Source organism: Elgaria multicarinata, chromosome 14 (genome assembly GCF_023053635.1).
Source record: "Elgaria multicarinata webbii isolate HBS135686 ecotype San Diego chromosome 14, rElgMul1.1.pri, whole genome shotgun sequence".
NCBI classification, from domain to species: Eukaryota; Metazoa; Chordata; class Lepidosauria; order Squamata; family Anguidae; genus Elgaria; species Elgaria multicarinata.
In genome coordinates, this window is record NC_086184.1 from 12327146 (window position 1) to 12346811 (window position 19666).

A 19666-nucleotide genomic window follows, 5' to 3' on the forward strand; every position below is an offset into this window, starting at 1 on the left:
GTCCCCATTGAGATGAACCTGGATTAGCCCTGTCCCAAACATCTACATACTAAGTATGGACATCTAAAGAGGAACACCTATTTGTGAGCAGTTTCTCTGTGCAGGCATCCCAGACACACGGGACCATCGATGTGTGAGCAACTGCTGATGAATATGGATTCAGAAAAGGGCAACTAAAATGATCAAGGGGTTGGAGCAATTCCCCTATGAAAAAAGATTACAACAGCTGGGATTGGTTAGTTTGGGGGGTGGAATGAGTAAGGGAAGCCATGATAGTGGTGTACAAAATTACGCATGGTGCAGAGAATGTGGAGAGGGAGATATTTTTCTCCATCACTCATAATACTAGAACCTGGCATCATCCCATGAAGCCGACTGGTGGGAGATTCAGGACAAATAAAATGAAGTCCTTCACACAGTGCATTGTTAAACTTAAGGAATTCGCTACCACAAGATGTAGTGATGCTCCCCAATTTGGATGGCTATAGAAGCGAGTTAGATAAATTCCCGAAGAAGAGGGCTATCAATGGCTACTACTCCTGATGGTGATTGCGCTATCTCCCATACCAGAGGCAGAGTTCTGTTATTGGAGTTTGAGGAAGTTTATCTTTTTTTCACATTTCTTTACTGTTCAAGTCCTCAAACACACCCATCCACTCATTTTAGTTTTTCAATGTAATGAGAAAGACTGAATTCACGTTTGGTACGAACCTCTACAATTATTTGCCTGTATTCAGGTTGATCAATATTCTTTAGCATGTCCTCAACCAGAAGGGAGAAGTTCATTTCATACATAGTCATGTCCGACAAGGTTGGTTGCTGTAAAGAAGGGGGAAAGAATGCAGGGGCTAAAGACGGTTAAAGTAAGTTACAACGGTGTTACAATGGTGCTAGAGACAGATGCTAGCAGTGGTTCTCAACCTTCCTAATGCCGTGACCCTTTAATACAGTTCCTCATGTTGTGGTGACCCCCAACCATAAAATTATTTTCATTCTTCTCTACACGATCCATTGTCATGGGATGGTTTGCTAATGAAAATAATACATGACAATAGCTTTAATAATACAAAAGATGATACATGACATAGTTCAGTCAATACAGTTTCCTAAGACCATCGGAAATATGTGTTTTCCGATGGTCTTAGGCGACCCCTGTGAAAGGGTCATTCGACCCCCAAAGGGGTCCCAACCCACAGGTTGAGAACCGCTGTGCTAGAGGATGACCATCTTTATTGTGCTTTGATTGTAAAGTTCCCAAGGCAATCAGATAGGGCATTATGCTGGGCTAGATTGACCCTTGTTCTAATCCAGCATAGGCAGTTCTGGATTAGAGCAAGGTAAGTAGGTAGATTAAAGTTTATGGCACAGCAACAGCTAGGCTGTATTGTGTCACACAACAGTATTGCTGCAAATGCAGGAGAATTCTTTTGCTAGGTAATTGTACCTAACAACCCAAAAAGTTTTAAACAGAGGACAGTCGTCCAAGGAAGCTCAGGAACCTGAATATAGCTTATAGAGTAACAATGGCCTACTCTACACCAAGCAGGATATTCCACTATGAAAGCAGTATGAACGTGGTATGTAAAAGGCAGGAGCCACACGACTGCTTCATAGCGGTATTGAAGTGTACTGACAACCAGTGGGGCTCATTGACACAGACCATATACTGCTTTCATACTGCTATATCCTGCTTGGTGTGGCTCCTACGTTTTATAGACCACTTTAGTGCAATGTCCTGCTTGGCCTAGTGTAGGCCACTGTCACCCAGAATTGAGGCTAAATTCAAAACAGGGAACTAGATATGCAGAATGACCGGCCATGCTCATGAAAGTCATAGACATTCCAGTGAAACTTGTTTACCATTGAGAGGAACACAACGAGCAATATACATAGGCAAGGTCTCCTCCCTCAATAGATCCTGAAGTCTGGGGACTCTGTGACCCAGGCTATAAGAAAAAGAGACTACTAGCTCTGGTGCTAAGAAATGTCAAAAGAAATTTCTTTATTTTTATCCGAAATATAAAACTTAAAAAATTTTCAAAAAAAACCTTTCAACCAAACTTGTACAATAACACCTGTTACGAAGGTCTGAACCCAGAACAGTTTGACTGCTGATGGAGACAGAATGAACGTGACTGCGGTTCTGTAAAAAAATATCTAGAAGGTTTTAAATTTATAATTACTTCAAAAAGTAATTTATTTCGTTGTACAGCTCCTGACGAAGGATCTCCGGATCTGAAACGTTGAGCGTTGTACAAGTTTGGTTGAAAGTTTTTTTTGAACATTTTTAAATTTTTATATTTCGGATAAAAATAAAGATCATTATTTTTTTGACATTTCTTAGCACCAGAGCTAGTAGCCTCTTTTTCTTATAGCCTTTTTGTGGTGCGTTTCCCCTCTTTTTCCTCAACCGACTCGGTGACCCAGGACACGATTGGCATGAGAGCTATAGCTCCAAGTGCATCTCTCTGACCATTAGATCACCCTTTGTTTGTCTTTGAATAAACACAGCAGGAATCAGAGAATCCCAGGTTAGAAGGGAACTCAAAGGTAATTTAGTCCAACCCCTTGCTGAAGGACAAAATATGCTGCTACAGCATTCCTGATTGGTGGCCATCCAGCCTCTGCTTAAAATCTAAAGTGGACTGAGCACCACACATGGGGTTTTACCTGGGGCAAAAAGTTCCCAGCTACTATTAAGCCATTGGGGGTCCTCTCCAAGATTTGCCACACCCTATCGTAGAACCCACTGGGAGTTCGGTTCAGGGAGCCATCAATCTGACGTCTGTTCAACCAGCATCTGTGAACACAAAACAAAATAAAATGTGGATCAGCTCACAAAAGCAATCTGTTTCCAGATCAAAACAATGCTCGCTTTGCAGATTAATTAAACCTAGTCAGAAATAAGAGCAAAAATCAATCCATCAATGATGCAAAACACAATATGCTGTGGTGAGTTTCTTGTTAAATGTTTCATAAGGTTATTTTAATAATGAAGAAAGAGAACAAAGCCAGGCTCTAATGAGAACAAAGCAAAGTGCTTAGCTTTAACAGCCATAGTGTAAAGTTAAATGTCTGCCATATTAATGGGTGAAAAGATTTTCAAAAAGTTGAATCTACTTAAGCGGGGAAACAAAGAAAATGAATCAAATCAACGTCTTTGGGTCATGACCAGAAATTAACCTCATAGAGAAAGTTAAAGCCTTTATGAACAAAAGCATCCTAGCTTTTCAGATAGTTTCACAATCTCGTCACGTGTGAAAAATTTAGGCAGAGCTTTTGTCTGTGATGCATCTCAATTTTTACCCATTTTTTTTTACAGCATGATATGATTATATTTAATTTAAGAAGTTGCTGTCACAAGTTCCGTCTTGGCAAATAAATATTCATAAGTGTTTCAGCCTGAACAGACAAACACAAAAGTCTTATATAGGCTGACTGGTAATCCTTCTTGTAAAAATCCTTCTAAAACTGGGTTAATGTATATGAATTTCTAGAAACTGCAGAGACACAATGAGTAAGGCTGAAGGATTGCAGCTCAGTGGTGGAGCATGTGCCATGCATAAAAGAGCTTCCAGGTTCAGTGCCTGGCACTTTCAGCTAAGACTGGGAGACTCCCCTGCCTGAAATCCTGGAGAGCCACTGCCAGCCAGTGTTGACACTACTGAGTTAGACAGATCAATGGGCCCGTTTAACCAAGGTGGTTAAGCCAGAAAGCCAGGCTGTGTTCAGAAGACACCTTAAACCATGGCTTTAACCAAGGTGGTTAAGCCAGAAAGACACTTTAAACCATGGCTTTAACCAAGGTGGTTAAGCCAGAAAGCCAGGCTGTGTTCAGAAGACACCTTAAACCATGGCTTTAACCACAGTGAATAAGGCTTTTTGCTTTATTCACCATGGTTAAATCCATAGTTTAAGGTGTCTTCTGAAAACAGCGTGGCTTTCCGGCTTAACCACCTTGGTTAAAGCCATGGTTTAAGGTGTCTTCTGAACAGGGCCAATGTTATAAAGCAATTTCCTATGTTCTGTGTTCCGTTGTGAGATATGACCAGGCCAGGTGAATCAACTCCCTGTTTTTGCAGGTAAAACAACTCCCATCATTCGGAATACCTAAAGCACATCAAGGACACATTGCCATGCTCATGTTCTGCCTGCCCAGTATTATTGACACTAGCTGGAAATGGCTCTCCAGGGTTTCAGGTAAGAATTTTTCCAACACTTCATGGAGATAATGAGGATTGAACCTGAGACCTTCTGCATGCAAAGCAGGGGTGATCTAATGGTCAGAGAGACAGACTTCCCTAAAACAAGAAGCAAATCTATTAGATTTATGGAAGGAGGGGAGTTGTCACCAATGTCACATCAGGAAGGCCAGATTATATAACTTTTTCCATTAGCGTACTCATTCAGTTTCAATATAAATGTGCTCATAGTGAAGTAACTCATAGTTTGCTTTCTGACCCAAAATAGAAGAGAGGAGAAGAGTTCTCATATAATAAGAAGAACAAAGAGTCTTAAAGCACCTTAACAGCTAACAAAGATTATTCTGTCCTAAGTTATCATGGTTTAATAAATTGTTAGATGATGATGATGATGATGATGATGATGATGATGATGATGATGATGAAGGCCCCATAGGACTGTTAGTTCTTTCTGCTAAGCGACAAAAAGAAACCCGAACTCTATGCGAAGAAGGATGGGATTCTTTTGAAAATCTGCCTGTTACTGGGCTATAATTGATAAAGGAAATAAACTAACGGTGTTTTTAATTCATGTAAAGTGCTCTTTTTCCCCCCTCCAGGCAAGACTGTCTCCTCAGAGCAATTTTTCCCTTTGAAGATCTCTCTCTATATCCTCTATATTTTTCCAAATTAGTAAGAGAAACTAAGTAGTAAGTGGTAGTAAGTGGTAGTAAGTGAGACATTTACCAGGTTTCTAATCTCTCTCAGCTAAAAAGATAACACAGTTTTATCTACAATATTAGCAGAGTTTTCTGAAAGAGAAAATTAGGCACTACCTCGTTTAGGGAGGGAAAGTATTTGCATTAGAAATATATACATGCAGCCGCACATGCACACACTTAAATGTGCTTGGAAGAGAATTTGCCACACCAGGTGTTCAGAGTTATTTAAAAATTTTGTGCGAACAAACAGAAAAGCAAACCTGCAACAGATTACATTGAGAATAAACAAGAGATGGGCCCCAGTTGATAGATGAAAAGTTTACTAATACTTTGAAAATCCCAGTGGAGGGATTTTATCTTTGCGATGGTTCAATTTCACCTTTGCAGCAGTTTAAATTCACCAATTAGGACAGCACCAACCCGCATGTGCAGGTTACATGGCCAACAAAGGCGATTTTCTGACCGCTCAAAATGGCAACACTTTACACCGCCTTCATTTCAGATGCCAAATCACGGCTGGGAAAATTTATAAACCTTCATGTGATGCAGAATGCGGGTGAAGCACAGACATCTTTCTCAATATGTCTACAGTTTAGTGTAAATTCGCATCATTTCTCTCCCCTCAATCCAGGGTTTACTTAGTGCTTTCCTGCTACTGCTTTTCAGAACTGATCACCTGCCTGACTTTGATCACACACCTGCCCCTGGACTCTTAAGCCTGACCCTGTAGAACCCTGAAACAATTTTCATACTGCTGGAGGACAAGCAATCGAAGGTCAGGAAAGGCTAGAAGGCACTCAGAAGGGGCCCTTCTGCAGGGGAGGGGCCACAGCTCAGTGTGATGGAGCACCTGCTGTGGGTGCAGAAGTGAATACAGGTGAGCAACATCAGGCCTTTCGCTTTGCAAGCTGTATGAAGCCTTGGATTGTCTAGGCCTACTATAAATGCTATGAACCTAGTCTTCTGCCTCTGCACAGCACATTCTGGCCGGATCTACACTAGTCTTATACCGTTGCTAGTGTCCCTTTCTAACGTGGTTCTCTGTATCGGTTCTCTGTAGCTGTAACGTTACTGCAGGACACATTGTTAAATCCTTTCGTTGTTCTCCCTCCCTCTTCTCTGAGAGCTGCTGGGTTTGTTCCACCCACTGCCTGCCTCATTCCTAGCCAGCAGTGCAGGGCAATAGTCATAAGAACACACACAAACCTCCTCCCAAAACATCTTAATGCAGATCCTGGGGAATAGCCTGAGTGCATAGGAGCCAGCCACTTTGCTGAAGCTAAGCAGGGTTGGGTCTGGTCAGGGTTGGGATGGGAGACCAAATTGAAAAGTTTTAGCAGCAGCCACATTTAAGCCCCACAGGTCATGAGTTTGGACTTTGGACCCTTGTTAATTTTCCTGCATGGAGCTACAGCAATCCTTTGAGCGCTCCTCAGCTCCTTTGCAAAGAGGGGGGAAATGTTAAAAAAAAACACCCATAAAAGCTCAACCGATGACCCAATTTGATTCAAATTTTAAGGCTGGATGCATGAGAGTACTTCACAATAAAAGCAGATTCTAAGGTGGAAAACTTCTGAGTCCTTTGCATGCAATTGTCAGTGATTGCACAGTATAATGCTGGTGTGATTTATCTGCTGTAGCAGATAAGATAGCAAATGGGCGAAGGAAGGAAGAACAGGAAGTGGGCGGGGCAAACCCAGCAGCTCTGAGAAAGGGAGAGGAGAATTACCGGTAGAACGAGGCACATGAATCTGTAGCCACGCTAGAACTAAGAAATAGAACCTGTAAGTACAACACATTTGCAACATTGGAGACCCAGGGTCACGTGACGCTATGCGTCACAGTAACCCATTCAAAACGTTAGAATAACACCAGTGTAGATTCCCACTCTGCAGGTTGGACTTCATGGCTCCAGCTAATAACCACCGGGGGCCTCAAGCCAGACAGCACATCCCCCAGGTCTGGATTTGCAGCCATTCCAATCAAAGGCAACCAAGCAGTTACTATGAAGCAGAGTGGTTAATACTGAGATTCAGAACAGTAGAGGACTCGCCCTATGAAAAAGCACCCCCCTTTACTCGCAAAACGTTACGGGAAAGGTGCAAAAATCCACCTATGACTGACTTCTGCCCCTTAGCAATGGTTCAGTATTGTCCTCAGTTTCCACTGCGCCTGTTTGTGGCAGGCACATAGCTGCTTTCCGCGTTTTTCTTCAGACCATAAACAGACAGGCCACCTTCAATTGGAGGGGTTTTCTCCCCCGCAAGAAAGTTTTTTGAGGATGAATATCCTATAACTGACGGTTTAACCGGATATGGCGTTTGTTCCGAGGAAGCTTGAGCAGCGAAAACGGGAAGTTTATTGCAAAATCCTGTCAACAACTTACAACGCTGGAAAGAATAAAATATAATAAGAACAAACCTTATTTATAATATATCCGTGAACATATGTTTATGTACTGATGTATTGCCAAATGTGTTTAATAGACTAAAGTGTGTCAGTGTGTCTTTGTTGGGCTATATTATAGACTTGCATTGTCTTATAGTAGGAATAGCATTCCAATTATTGGTTTATTGTATTATAGTACCCAACACCACTATTGTCTAACAACTATGGGATACATCAGCTTTTTTGTAATTTTTGTATAATAATAAATGGGTTTCTTGTTAATCATCCTTCTCCACTAGTGGTTCGAGTAGTTGTGTGCATTCAGGCACCTTATATATATTAGGCACATACCTGCATACACACACACACACAGAGAGAGAGAGAGAGAGAGAGAGAGAGAGAGAGAGAGAGAGAGAGAGAGAGAGACTGCTAATATTAACTGAGTATGCAATCTTGAAGCAAGTCACTCCAGGGAATGCAGCTGCAGCTTGCGCCTGCTGCAGAGAGGGGATTTAATGTCAACCCTGAAGAAAGAGTTCAGCGATCAGAAGATAAGCCCTGCTCTGACTGAAGCAACCCCCTTAAGTAACTAGTCTTGGGCCGTATTGGCTCCCTTCCCAGTGTCAAACTAGGTGAGGGAAATCCTACACACCAGCTGCCTGTAGCTCCTGCCAACTGAAGTATCAAAATCTGATGATAGAGCAAAGCCTAGCACAGAGAGATATGGAGCGAATGAACACACTCAACCGCACTTGTCTTTGCTTCTTCAGCTTCAAAATAGAAGTATGAAAAAGAACGGTAGGGAAACAACTGTTTGCAAAGCAAAGGAAACAATCCAGATAAAACACAGTTTGTGCAAGCAATCAGCAAGGAGTGCCACTGTGAGATGATGCACACTGAGAGGGATCTCCTTACCTCCCTTGCTGCTGAGGCTGAAGAATATCCAAGAGAAGTTGCTTCACCTCGCTGGGTGACAGCTGGTATAAATCCACGGGGGGCATCTCCCCTGCACGGATTTTCAGTTCATACTTCATGGCATGCACAATCCATCTGAAGAACGAAAACATTAGTTAACTCAAGCTTTACTTTAAAGAGCCGAGTAGGAACAAGGAATACCAATGGGCGAAGTTTCCTCTATCAAGACATGTCATAGAAGAGAAACGGATGTGGATGCCGACGCAACGTGTAACCCAACAAATTGTGCACAGCCCACGTACTGTGGCCCGTTAAGGTCAATGAACCTCCAGGTACTACTGCCTGTCAGGGTTGGTATGAAGGAGGGTTAAAACACCCACGAAAGCTGCACAAATCATAGAATAGTGGAGTTGGAAGGGACCTATAAGGCCATCAAGCCCAAACCCCCGCTCAATGCAGGAATCCACCTTAAAGAATACTTGACAGATGGTTGTCCAGCTGCCTCTTGAATGCCTCCAGTGTGGGAGAGCTGACAACCTCCCTAGGTAACTGGTTCCATTGTCGTACTGCTCTAACAGTCAGGAAGTTTTTCCTGATGTCCAGCCGGAATCTGGCTTCCTGTAACTTGAGCCTGTTATTCTGTGTCCTGCAGTCTAAGACGATCGAGAAGAGGTCCTAGCCCTCCTCTGTGTGACAACCTTTGAAGTATCTGAAGAGTGCTATCATGCCTCCCCTCAATCTTCTCTTCTCCTGGCTAAACATGCCCAGTTCTTTCAGTCTCTCTTCATAGGGCTTTGTTTCCAGACCCCTGATCATCCTGGTTGCCCTATTCTGAACACGCTCCAGTTGTCTGCATCCTTCTTGAATTGTGGAGCCCAGAACTGGATGCAATACTCTAGATGAGGCCTAGCCAGGGTCCAATAGAGAGGAACCAGTACCTCACACGATTTGGAAGCTATACTTCTATTAATGAAGCCCAAAATAGCATTTGCTTTTCTTGCAGCCACATCGCACTGTTCGCTCAAATTCAGCTTGTGATCTGCAACAATTCAAAGTCCCTCCTCATTTGTAGTATTGCTGAGCCAATTATCCCCCCATCTTGTAACTGTGCATTTGGTTTCTATTTCCTAGATGTAGAACTTGGCATTTATCCCTATTAAATAGTTCACAATGGGCTCATTCAGAAGACACCTTAAACCATGGCTTTAACCACGGTGGTTAAGCCAGAAAGCCAGGCCCTGTTCAGAAGACACCTTAAACCACAGATTTAACCACAGTAAATAAGGCCTTTTGCTTTATTCACCGTGGTTAAAGCCATGGTTTAAGGTGTCTTCTGAACAGGAAGGAAAATGTCTGTAAGGTCATATACAAAACTGCACACTCTAAAACAGGGGTGGGAAGAAGGGGGCTCTCGAAATGTTTTGGACTTCAACTCCCAGAAGCCCCTCCTAGCATGGCCAATAGTCAGGAACCCTGGGAGTTGAAATCCCAAAAATCTAGAGACCTATGTTCTGCCTACCCCTGCTCTAAAAGCCCACACCCAATCTAACAAACCATATTCAACAAATACTACTGTTTTCTAACCCTGCTACGCACAGTACATGCAACTGAAACACTTAAATTTAAATAGTATTTTAAATTCCCATTGAAATAAAGCACATTACAAAAATATGGAAGCATAATAGCCTCGATATTCAACATATACCAGTCATTTGAAAAACATCTATTTATATAAAGACAGAAGTCAATATTTATTTAGCCTTTCAATGAAAACTGCTTGGGACATATATTTTTTTCTGCTGCAGCACTCTTAATCAAACTAAAATGGATGCCAAAGGGGTTTGCAGAGGTGGAAGACCAATTATTTTAATTAGATTCCAAGTGCAGAGGCTGAGGTCCCGTCATTTATTTAGTTTGCTTGTCAGTTTGGAAGAGGTGAAAAGCTGTGTTTTTCACCTGCCCACAACTGATTCAACTGGGATGCAAGAAGTGGAGTTCTTCAAATGCATCTTACCCCAAATATTTACGACATTGTCGGTGCCTGGAGACAGCAGCAGTCTCTTAAGACGCTGTTCTCCTGGGTTGCTGGGTGGCTAAGTTGAGTCATGGGAGTAGCTGAAGCTTCTGGGAAGGGAGCAAATCCAAGCCTTCCGGTGCTGCATTTGGCAACAGAGATTGTTCTTGGTGAAGAGCACCACCAGAATGTTCTCGTAAGCCCCTGACAAACCATCTCTCGCAAATCTTAAATCTGTTCTGTAGGGGTGGGGAACCAGATCCAGCCCTTCTAGGGTTCCAATCTGGCCCTCTGAGGAATCCCATACCTGTGTCAAAAGAACTGCACTGGCTGCCTATTAGCTACCGAGCCACATACAAGGTTATGTTGTTATCCTACAAAGCCCTAAACAACTTGGGACCAGCATCCGTAGCAGACCGCCTTCCCTTATATGTACCCAGACTACAGCTACAATCTTCAGAGGAGGTCTTGCTGGCCATTCCGAAACAAACAGAATGTCGCCATGAAGACCCTCAGCGGCAGGGCCTTCTCTGTAGCAGCACCCACCCTCTGGAAAACCCTCCCTCGTGCAGTTCAGGAAGCGGAAAACGTTACATCTAATAAACGCCTCCTGAAAACGTACCTTTTCACACAGGCTTTCCCCGGATTTTAACTTCGCTGGCTTCATACTGCCTTTTTAACTTTTAATGTTTCAAATTTCTCTGATACTTCTTGTATTCTATGTTTTGAATTGTGGACCACTCGGAGAGCCTCAGCTAATGGGCACTATAAAAATGAAATAAATAAATAAATAAATAAATAAATACCCCTTTCTTCTGACCTCTGATAATTTGATGGTTTCCTGGATTTTGTACAGTTTCTTCCCCCCATTTTAAAAAGTTGAAATGCCTGTCCTAAGGCTTAGCTACTGGCTAGAAGAGCTTTAAGATGCAATAAATTGGGGTTGGAGGGTTGGGCCCCACCTCCTTTCACCTTCAGCCCCGTCCACCGCTGGGATGCATCTGCTGAGAGCTTCTCTTGAAATTGAATTCAGCTCTTACTACACTGTCTGGTGCAGAAGTCAAGAGGATCAAGGTTAGTATACCCAGGGTTAAAACTTTACACAGATTTCAATAGCTAATCTTTAAGATGTACCCCTTCACCGATAGCTTGTTCTCTAGAAGATTACTGGATTACTGCAATGTGCTCTATGTGGGGCTGCCCTTGAAGTTGCTCCGGAAACTGGAGCTAGTGCAGAATGCTGCAGCTCGGCTGTTGTCTGGAGCTGCCCCTTTCCAGCATGGAACTCTTCTGCTGAGGGAACTGCACTGGCTGCCTATTCGCTACCGGGCCAGGTTGAAGGTTCTTGTACTTGTGTACAAAGCCCTAAACAACTTGGGACCAGGATACCTGAGAGAGCGCCTTCTCCTTTACCAACCTGCCTGGTCACTGAGGTCATCCGAGGGCCTGCTCCTGGTGGTTCCACATAGAGCCATCCTCCGATTGGAATCCACCAGGGGAAGAGCCTTCAGCGTGGTGGCCCCCCTCCTGTGGAATTCCCTGCCTCTGGAGGTCAGGCAGGCGCCAACCTTGTACTCCTTTCGGCGCCTCCTGAAAACATCTTTATTCCAAGAAGCCTTTCTTTAACATGCAGCCTTGGATTTCTGTTTTTGCTTCTTTTTAAATTTTGTTTTAACTGTTTTATTCTGTTTTTATTTTCATTTTACCTTGTACACCGCTCTGAAGTTTTTCAATGGGGAGCGGTATATAAATATTCTAAATAAATAATAATAAATAGAAGATACATCTTCCATAGAAATTCTCTTGTGCCCCAAGATACAGTTAAATACGTCGGAAAGTCCCTGCAGAGTAACAAGTGGGAGGGTACAGCTGAAAAGTCTGATCACATGAAATCCGGCCAGTCAGCCGTCTTCTCCGAAAAGCCGTCAACTGCAAACGGAACGTCCTGTTTACTTGGACCGCTTAATGGCCTGTACAAATTGCTTGCAAAAGCTGGCACCTTGCCGTTAAAAGACAACAGCATTTAGATGAAAATGGACTTGTCTGCTCAGTGGAGCTTATCTGGACCAAGTCACCTGACCTCTGCTTTACCAAATCATCATTTAAATGAGAGGTTTGGTTTACTGCTTAATTGGCCTCAACGGACATCTTTGCAATGCCTTTTAGGGAAATGGATTGCCATCCCCACGTTTGTGTCCGGGATGAAATAAATGGCAAGATGCCACAGCAGCATCCACCCAAAAAAGCATCTCAGGCGCATATGGGTTTCAATTAACTACATTTTGTTTCTAGTCAAACTTCTGAAACCAATTCAGAACAAATAGCCATTTGGATTAGAATGCAGGAAGATATTCCCTCCCATTCACCCTGGGGAAAAAACCATATAGTTCAGGGAAACCTTTCTACTAGCGTTATGTTAACAAGATCATCTTAAAAGGCAGTTATACCACGCTTAAGATCTATTACTATCTTGTTAATAAATCATCTATGCATTGGGAGGGGCGAAGTCTGGGCAGTATCCCATGAGGGCACTGCGCCCCCACCGGTTGTGTCGCGCAAGCAGGACCCATCACTTGCACAACTGGGATATAGCCCTTCGAAAAGCAAGCCCCCAAATAAGCAGGAACGCTCATTTTCAGAGCGGGACAGGTCAGCATAACTCTGTTGTGCAAGCTCTGTTGACCTGCCCCACTCCAGAAATGAACCTTTCCGCTAGATCCTAACTGAAGCACTAAATCTCCACTGTGTAAGCCGTAGGTCCTGCTGGCACTACGGCAACCTTGGATACTGCTCAGAATCCCTAGAACCATCTACTGCAGATCACCCAGAGATCTACCAGCAGATCACAGTCTATCTGTTCCCTGCCCTTGCTTTGAATCAGGGGTGTAGGATCTCAAGCTCAGGGTCCAAATCAGCATGCCTGGGGTCCCAATCCAGTTACATCGACCTCCCGGTTCTCCCAGATGGCCAGGCCCCTTTGCCACATCACCAGATTACCTGGTGGCTCTTGCTCCCCACACCCCGATGGTCAATCATTTGGTGGCTTCCCAGCTTTTGCACATTTTCCCTATTCTAAAAAGTTAAAATGCCCCTTCTGAGACTTAGTTAATGGCATTTTTAGCTGAAATATCTGGTCTTTGGGGGAATTTTGGCTTCACCCTTTTGCCACACCCCTTTTGCCTTTGGCCACACCCCTTTTGCCTTTGGCCACGCCCCCTTTTTGGCCTTTGGCTTCAACCACTGCTGGAACATGGGTCCTGAGAGCGGCCTGGTTCAGACAACATGCTAAACCATGCTGCTTAACCACAAAATGGTTAATGGAATGCATTCCGTTAACCATTTTGTGGTTAAGCTGCATGGTGTTGTCTGAACCAGGCCAGCGTCTCCAAAACTGAATTGGGCCCGCCAGTTGAAAGAGCTTCGATACCCCTGCTTTAAATTAATAACAAATTTGAATGTCAAAGATGGCTGAGAAATAGGGGGAAATACTTGTCGTGAACAGTTCGTTAAAGTTTTCAATCCTATACCAACTGCAAAACTACAGCATGGCTATTCTGGCGTAAATATCTCCCACCTTCACACTGTCTCAAACGGCCCTCTAAATCTATAGTTAACTGAATCCTTTTGGTAAACAACAGAAAGGAACAAATTAAACCTAACAAATGAGAAAAAGATAAAATATTAGATTGCAAATGCTGGTGGTGGTGGAAGACATAGTGCCTCCCCGGCTACAGTTTCTGCACTGTTCTTGGTCAACAGCACCTCAGTCAGCCATATCTTACGATCAAGAGAGAGAGACAATAAAGGCAGTTTCAGCTAAAGATACCAGCAATAGCCTTCAGCCTCCCTCCTGCCAAAGGCCAAATGCAGGCCTGCTGAAGCAGCACATAAGGGAGATTACACAGAGAGGGGCACAGTCAGAAGACAACTCCTAGCATCAATTACAGTTCTGGTCTCCCCCACCCACCCCCACCTCGCCCCGAGTGTTGTGCTGATACATCAATACAGGATTCTCATTGGGAAAAGAGCCTGAAGGATATGCACAGGCACAGTTAATTCACCAGAAGAGAAACATTCCATTAATTGAAGTATTCTCCATCTGTAATGGCTTACATGGAGAGGTTCTAGAAGCATAAAAATTGAGATGAAAAATGGCACTTAGGAACCCCTCCCAAACCTTTAAAGAGGGATTGCCTGCAAAAACTTGACTGACAAGGCTTGGGTAGAATACATTTGACTGGAGTTCTTTACAGTAATGGGGCTGTCAGGATCTGGATCTATTTCAGCATGGAAGCTGGCACACAAATCAATAATGAGACACCAAATCTAATCATTATCAAGCCAGAACGCTATTTCTGGGAGAAGGTTAATTTTGTTCACTGGAGTGGATGATAACGGTGAAATAAAGGAAATTGAGAGTATGGAATTAACCTTGGGACAAGAAAGGAGACGGCCTCCCAGACATGCGAAAAATGTAAAAAGGGACTATTTAAATGGGGGAGGGGAAGTAGTTCCTGTTGGATTTTTATCTTATTCATTTAATATATTCATATCTCAACTTTCTCCCGCCATGGAATTCAAGGCAATGTACAAGGGATTCAAGGGGTTCCAAAGCAATCTCTCACCCAGGGATTGTCCAGGCTTAAGTCTACTCAGTTTCTGCAAGGTGGCTGTATCATAAGAACGTAAGAGCCCTGCTGGATCAGACCAAGGGTCCATCTAGTCCAGCAGTCTGTTCACACAGTGGCCAACCAGGACATGGTGCAACAGCACCCTCCCACCCATGTTCCCCAACAACTAGTGTATACAGGCTTACTGCCTCTGATACTGGAGGGTGCACTTCGCCATCAGGACTAGTAGCCATTGATAGCCTTGTCTTCCAGGAATTTATCCAACCCCCTTTTAAAGCCATCTAAATTGGTGGCCATCACCACATCTTGTGGAAGTGAATTCCGGAGTTTAACTATGCGCTGTGTGAAGAAGTACTTCCTTTTATCTGTGCAGAATCTCCCACCAATCAGCTTCATGGGATGACTCCTCTGGATTCTAGTATTATGGGAGAGGGAGAAAAATGTCTCCCTATCCACCTTCTCCACACCATGCATAATGTTGTACACCTCTATCATGTCTCCCCTTAGCCTCCTTTTTTCCAAGCTAAACAATCCCAGCTGTTGGAACCTTCCCTCATAGGGGAGACGCTCCAGGCTCGTGATCATTTTAGTTGCCCTTTCATGCACTTTTTTCCCAGCTCTACAATATCGTTTTTTTGGTGTGGTGACCAGAATGGTACCCAGTATTCTAATAGCTTCATCCCACGTACTTGTTTCCCTTGAAATATCCCCTACAGCGTTAAACTGTTGCCGTTGTTGTTGTTGTTGCTAGCTAAATCACACCCCGGGCGGCAGCACTCCTAAAATCCTTTGCATACCAGGAAATGGGTTTAAGGTGGAAAATGTAAAAAAATCATTAAAAATCAACGGGTGACCCAATCCGATTTAAATTTGGTATACTTAAAGCTCTCCTTAATATCTATTACTGTGCCAATTTTGATGACTTTATCTTTAAAACTTACGCAGATGTAAGCATTTGTTTAATGTTTCTTTAAACATATCAAATCCTGCTCCTGCGCCCCCAGTGGCCGCTCGTAAAACAACAAATGATTCGCTCCAAAAGTAGTACCAAAATAGGGCGGGTCTTTTGGCTTTATAGCACAATTAAAGCAGGATGCATGGGAGTACTTCACAATCAAAGCAGATTATAAACTGGAAAACTTCAGAGTACTTCACAATAAAAGCAGATTATAAACTGGGAAACTTCGGAATCCTTTGCACGCAATTCGCAGCGATTGCACAGTATAACCCCGGTGTGATAAAGCTCATAGTGTGGTTGCACCATAGGTTTATATAAATGCAGTGTGATACTGGCCCTTGGACCTTTGATATGTCCAAGCACTCCAGATGTTTTGGCCAAGAGCTGCCATCAACCCTAGCCACCATAGCAAATGGTGAGGGATTATTATTATTATTATTATTATTATTATTATTATTATTTTCTTACCCACCTCTCCCTCTGCATCGAGGTGGGGAACATGGGAGTTGTAGGCCAAAAACATATGAAGGCCCACGGGTTGCTCACTCCTGCTATAAACTATTTTCCAGGAACATGCACCACAACTTAAACACAATAATAGTGCATCGGGCCTGAAAAAAGTTCTGATCGCTTTGGCTGATTCCCCCTCCCCTCACCAAATAATTGGGGGAAAAAAGACTTTTTGAAACACGCAAAACGAAACCAAAAAATAATTGAAATGAACCATTGGCCCTTAACACCCCTACATATGGTTACAAGAAAAAAGAGAATGATGATGGTCTAAGCAGATCATTTGTACTAAAAGTAATTGGTTCATTTGTGCCCAGGGTTTAGGCTTAAAGATATTAGACCAATATTTTACCCAGCCATTTTAATAGTCCTCTTCAAACAGATGCTGCCCCTCGTGCATCGACACTCTTTACAGAAACCCTATTATCAAGTTGTCAGGAACGAAGGTGGCTAAAGTGAAAGTGCAGCAGAAGGAGAGAAATCGTTTTGGCCTAAGATGAGCTCAAGAGGTAGCAAGCCGACTCCTGCATCCCACCATCTAATTAGCACCCAAGTAAGCACTCAGCATCTAAACGCATCTAAGTAGCTTGTAAAAGGGAAAGGCGGGCCCCTTAACAGCAACCAATTAACTTGCACAGGAAGAAGAAGATCACGGACACAACTTATCTCTTAGGAAGCAGTGCTCGGTGGAGCAACGTCCGGAGAGGTAGCGGTGTTAGCATGTTTCAGAAAAAAACTATGAATCTTGTGGCACCTTTAAAGACTAACGAATGTATTAGGGCATCTGTTTTGTGGACTGGGTATATAAACACATGGATGGAAAGAAAAACATGAGCAATGCGGACACAAGGAAGCGCTAACTCGCAGCAAAGCTGAAAAAAAATATCACCAACGCAATCGAACAACAACTGTTTTGAGTCAAGTGATGGATAATTACTTTTTCAAGTGCTGACTGGTTACTTCTCCCTGTAAGAAACAGGAATCTATCTTATTTATTTATTTATTTAAAGTATTTTCACAACGCTCCTCAGCCAAAAAGGCAATTAAATGAAACAATCCCTACCCACAGGATTATAATTAGGGATATTGGAGGGATCTGTTTTGGGGGCGTTACTCAGCCCCCCAAATGCCAGCTCCCTGAGTTGGCTCGATTCAGCGTGTGCCAAGTCAGGCAAGCTCTTGGTTTCCTGCTTTTTTAAATTTGTGCTAATTAGTATTTGCGCAAAATCGTGGATGGGAATATTTACGGAAATCGGGAGTTGTGCAAAACCGCAACCATAAATTGCTAAAATCGCAGGTGTAAATGCTCCCTTACCCCTGCAGTTTTACACAATTTTGCACAATTTCCATAAATATTCCCAGCCGCAATTTTGCACAAACCGTGGCTCGTGGACAAAAAAAAAGGGGGAGGGGAGATACAAGCTGTCACCTGGCGCCTACGGATCATCTGACAGTTCGCCCAGCACGTTTGCTGGGGTCGGGCAACTGGTAGCAGCCTGGCAGCAGAGCATGAACAGGACTCGGGCGGGGGGGGGGGGGTTCATCCATTCTTACTTACAATCTAAAAAGACATGACACACAAGGCATGAAAAAGGAATGGGGAAGGAAGAGGCAGGGGGAATAATTCTTTTAGCAGGGCTGGTGGAACAGTTCTGCTCTCCTTGTCATCTCTCTCAGCTCAGCCTGCTGATGGTGACGTCTGAGGGAGGAGCAGCCTTCATGAGGGAGGCCTTTAGCATCTGTTCAAGGATACCCCAGGAGTCTGTGGCTCAGCCATGATCCCAACCACATTTCACCTGGGCCACATTCACTGCTTTATATACCGGCTTGTAATAATTCCATTTCAGTGCTGGATAAAAGCTTCAAGAACCTCAGTCCTAGTCTACTGCTGCATTTTGTGGAATGGAGGCCTACCATTGAATTTAAAGGCAAACCCTTTTTTTTAAGGGTATAGATTTAAAACATGAAGGAAAAACTAGTTATGGTAAAACCAAAATATGGTGACTCTGTGCCAGAAAGGCACCATATATACGTGGCTTTGTAGAAACCAAGGAAAACAAAAGGATTCATTTTAAACACTATTTTGTTCTATCAAAAATGTGGATTTTAAAAAATGTAAATCAGGAGTAAGAATGCATCGCATCCTATAAGTTGTTTTATTCAAGAGTATCTATTCGTGCTACTTAGCCCTTTTTTTACAACATCTTTAAGTGGAAAATGTGGTATTTCTCATTCAGAACGAGGAGAGAAAATGAAAAATTTGGGGCGAGGGGATTATTTATGGGATAAGGTAGGCATAAATTGATGGCACGAAGTCTAAGGAAGCTTCAGGGGAGGGAATCAGAAGAGGCTGTTTGTTATCTGATGGAAACAGATTTAAATTCAGTCTGAGAAGGTAAACTAGCAACAAGGAAGGAACATCTAAGGGAAGAGAATATAGCATCGTAAAGCTCCGAAGAACAAACTTGATTTTAAAGCTTTGTTTAGGGCCTTATGAAATGACGCAACTATGCTTACACCTTGCGCTGGAGTATCACACATCTCCTCTTCTGGCATGAATGCAGATATTTGGGGCACTGAATATGTCACAGCTGCTGGATATCCAAAGAGACCGAAGGAGTAAAATGACAATCTACAAACGAAGTGGCTTACTCCCACTGAAGCCAATGGGGATGCTCCTGTTTAAGCACTCGTGGACTGCCTTAAGTGGATTGTGAATTACAGCCTCTGTATGAAACAGAACTGAATGGAACATCCCGTTTCTAATTGCTATGGCAACTAATTTAGATCAAAAGATGAATACAGATAGAGAGAACATGCATTGTCTCAGGTTTCTGCTACCTTTAGGCAAGGAGAATAGTTAGATCCATGCCCCAGGTACGCTATCCATAATTTATTTCCTTCTATTGTATTGCTGGTGCTCTGGTATAGCGTTGAGACAGCGTGACAATCTAAAGTGCCACCGGGAAACCGGCATAAGCACGACACTAGATGAGAGCATAAATTACTGAGGATTTGCCACAGGGAACATCTGACGACTGAAAAAGTGCCTGCCAGGTGAATTTGGGCTTTACCCATCAGCGTAAAAAGTAGTCATCTGCCTATCTGTATAAAACCTTTTGATTGACTGGTTACCTTTATAGCCTGACTCAACCCAAAGGCTCATGATGGCTATGAGAAGCAACAACAGAAAAGAAAAAAAGAGAAAGAATCCTCTGCAGAATGGAACTGCAATCACATTTAATTAAATTCCCACTGAAATTTCCCCTTCCTTTGCTGACTTAAGTTGCAATCCTATACACCATTTACTTGAAACAACATTCCCTGTTCATTCCCATGCAGGAGGA

The 19666-nt window shown here is 43.2% G+C and overlaps 1 protein-coding gene across 5 annotated transcripts in view; it reads right to left on the reverse strand.

Annotated features, from left to right (window-relative positions):
- Window positions 1-19666, reverse strand: part of PHKB (phosphorylase kinase regulatory subunit beta) — a 150285-nt gene that overhangs the window by 2762 nt on the left and 127857 nt on the right. For all 5 annotated transcript variants that reach the window (XM_063141265.1, XM_063141266.1, XM_063141263.1 and 2 more), the window contains 3 exons: window positions 8207-8341; window positions 2671-2800; window positions 712-819 (listed from right to left, as the gene is read on the reverse strand). In XM_063141265.1, the coding sequence (XP_062997335.1) occupies window positions 712-819; window positions 2671-2800; window positions 8207-8341 (373 nt within the window). The remainder of the gene's footprint in view (window positions 1-711; window positions 820-2670; window positions 2801-8206; window positions 8342-19666) is intronic.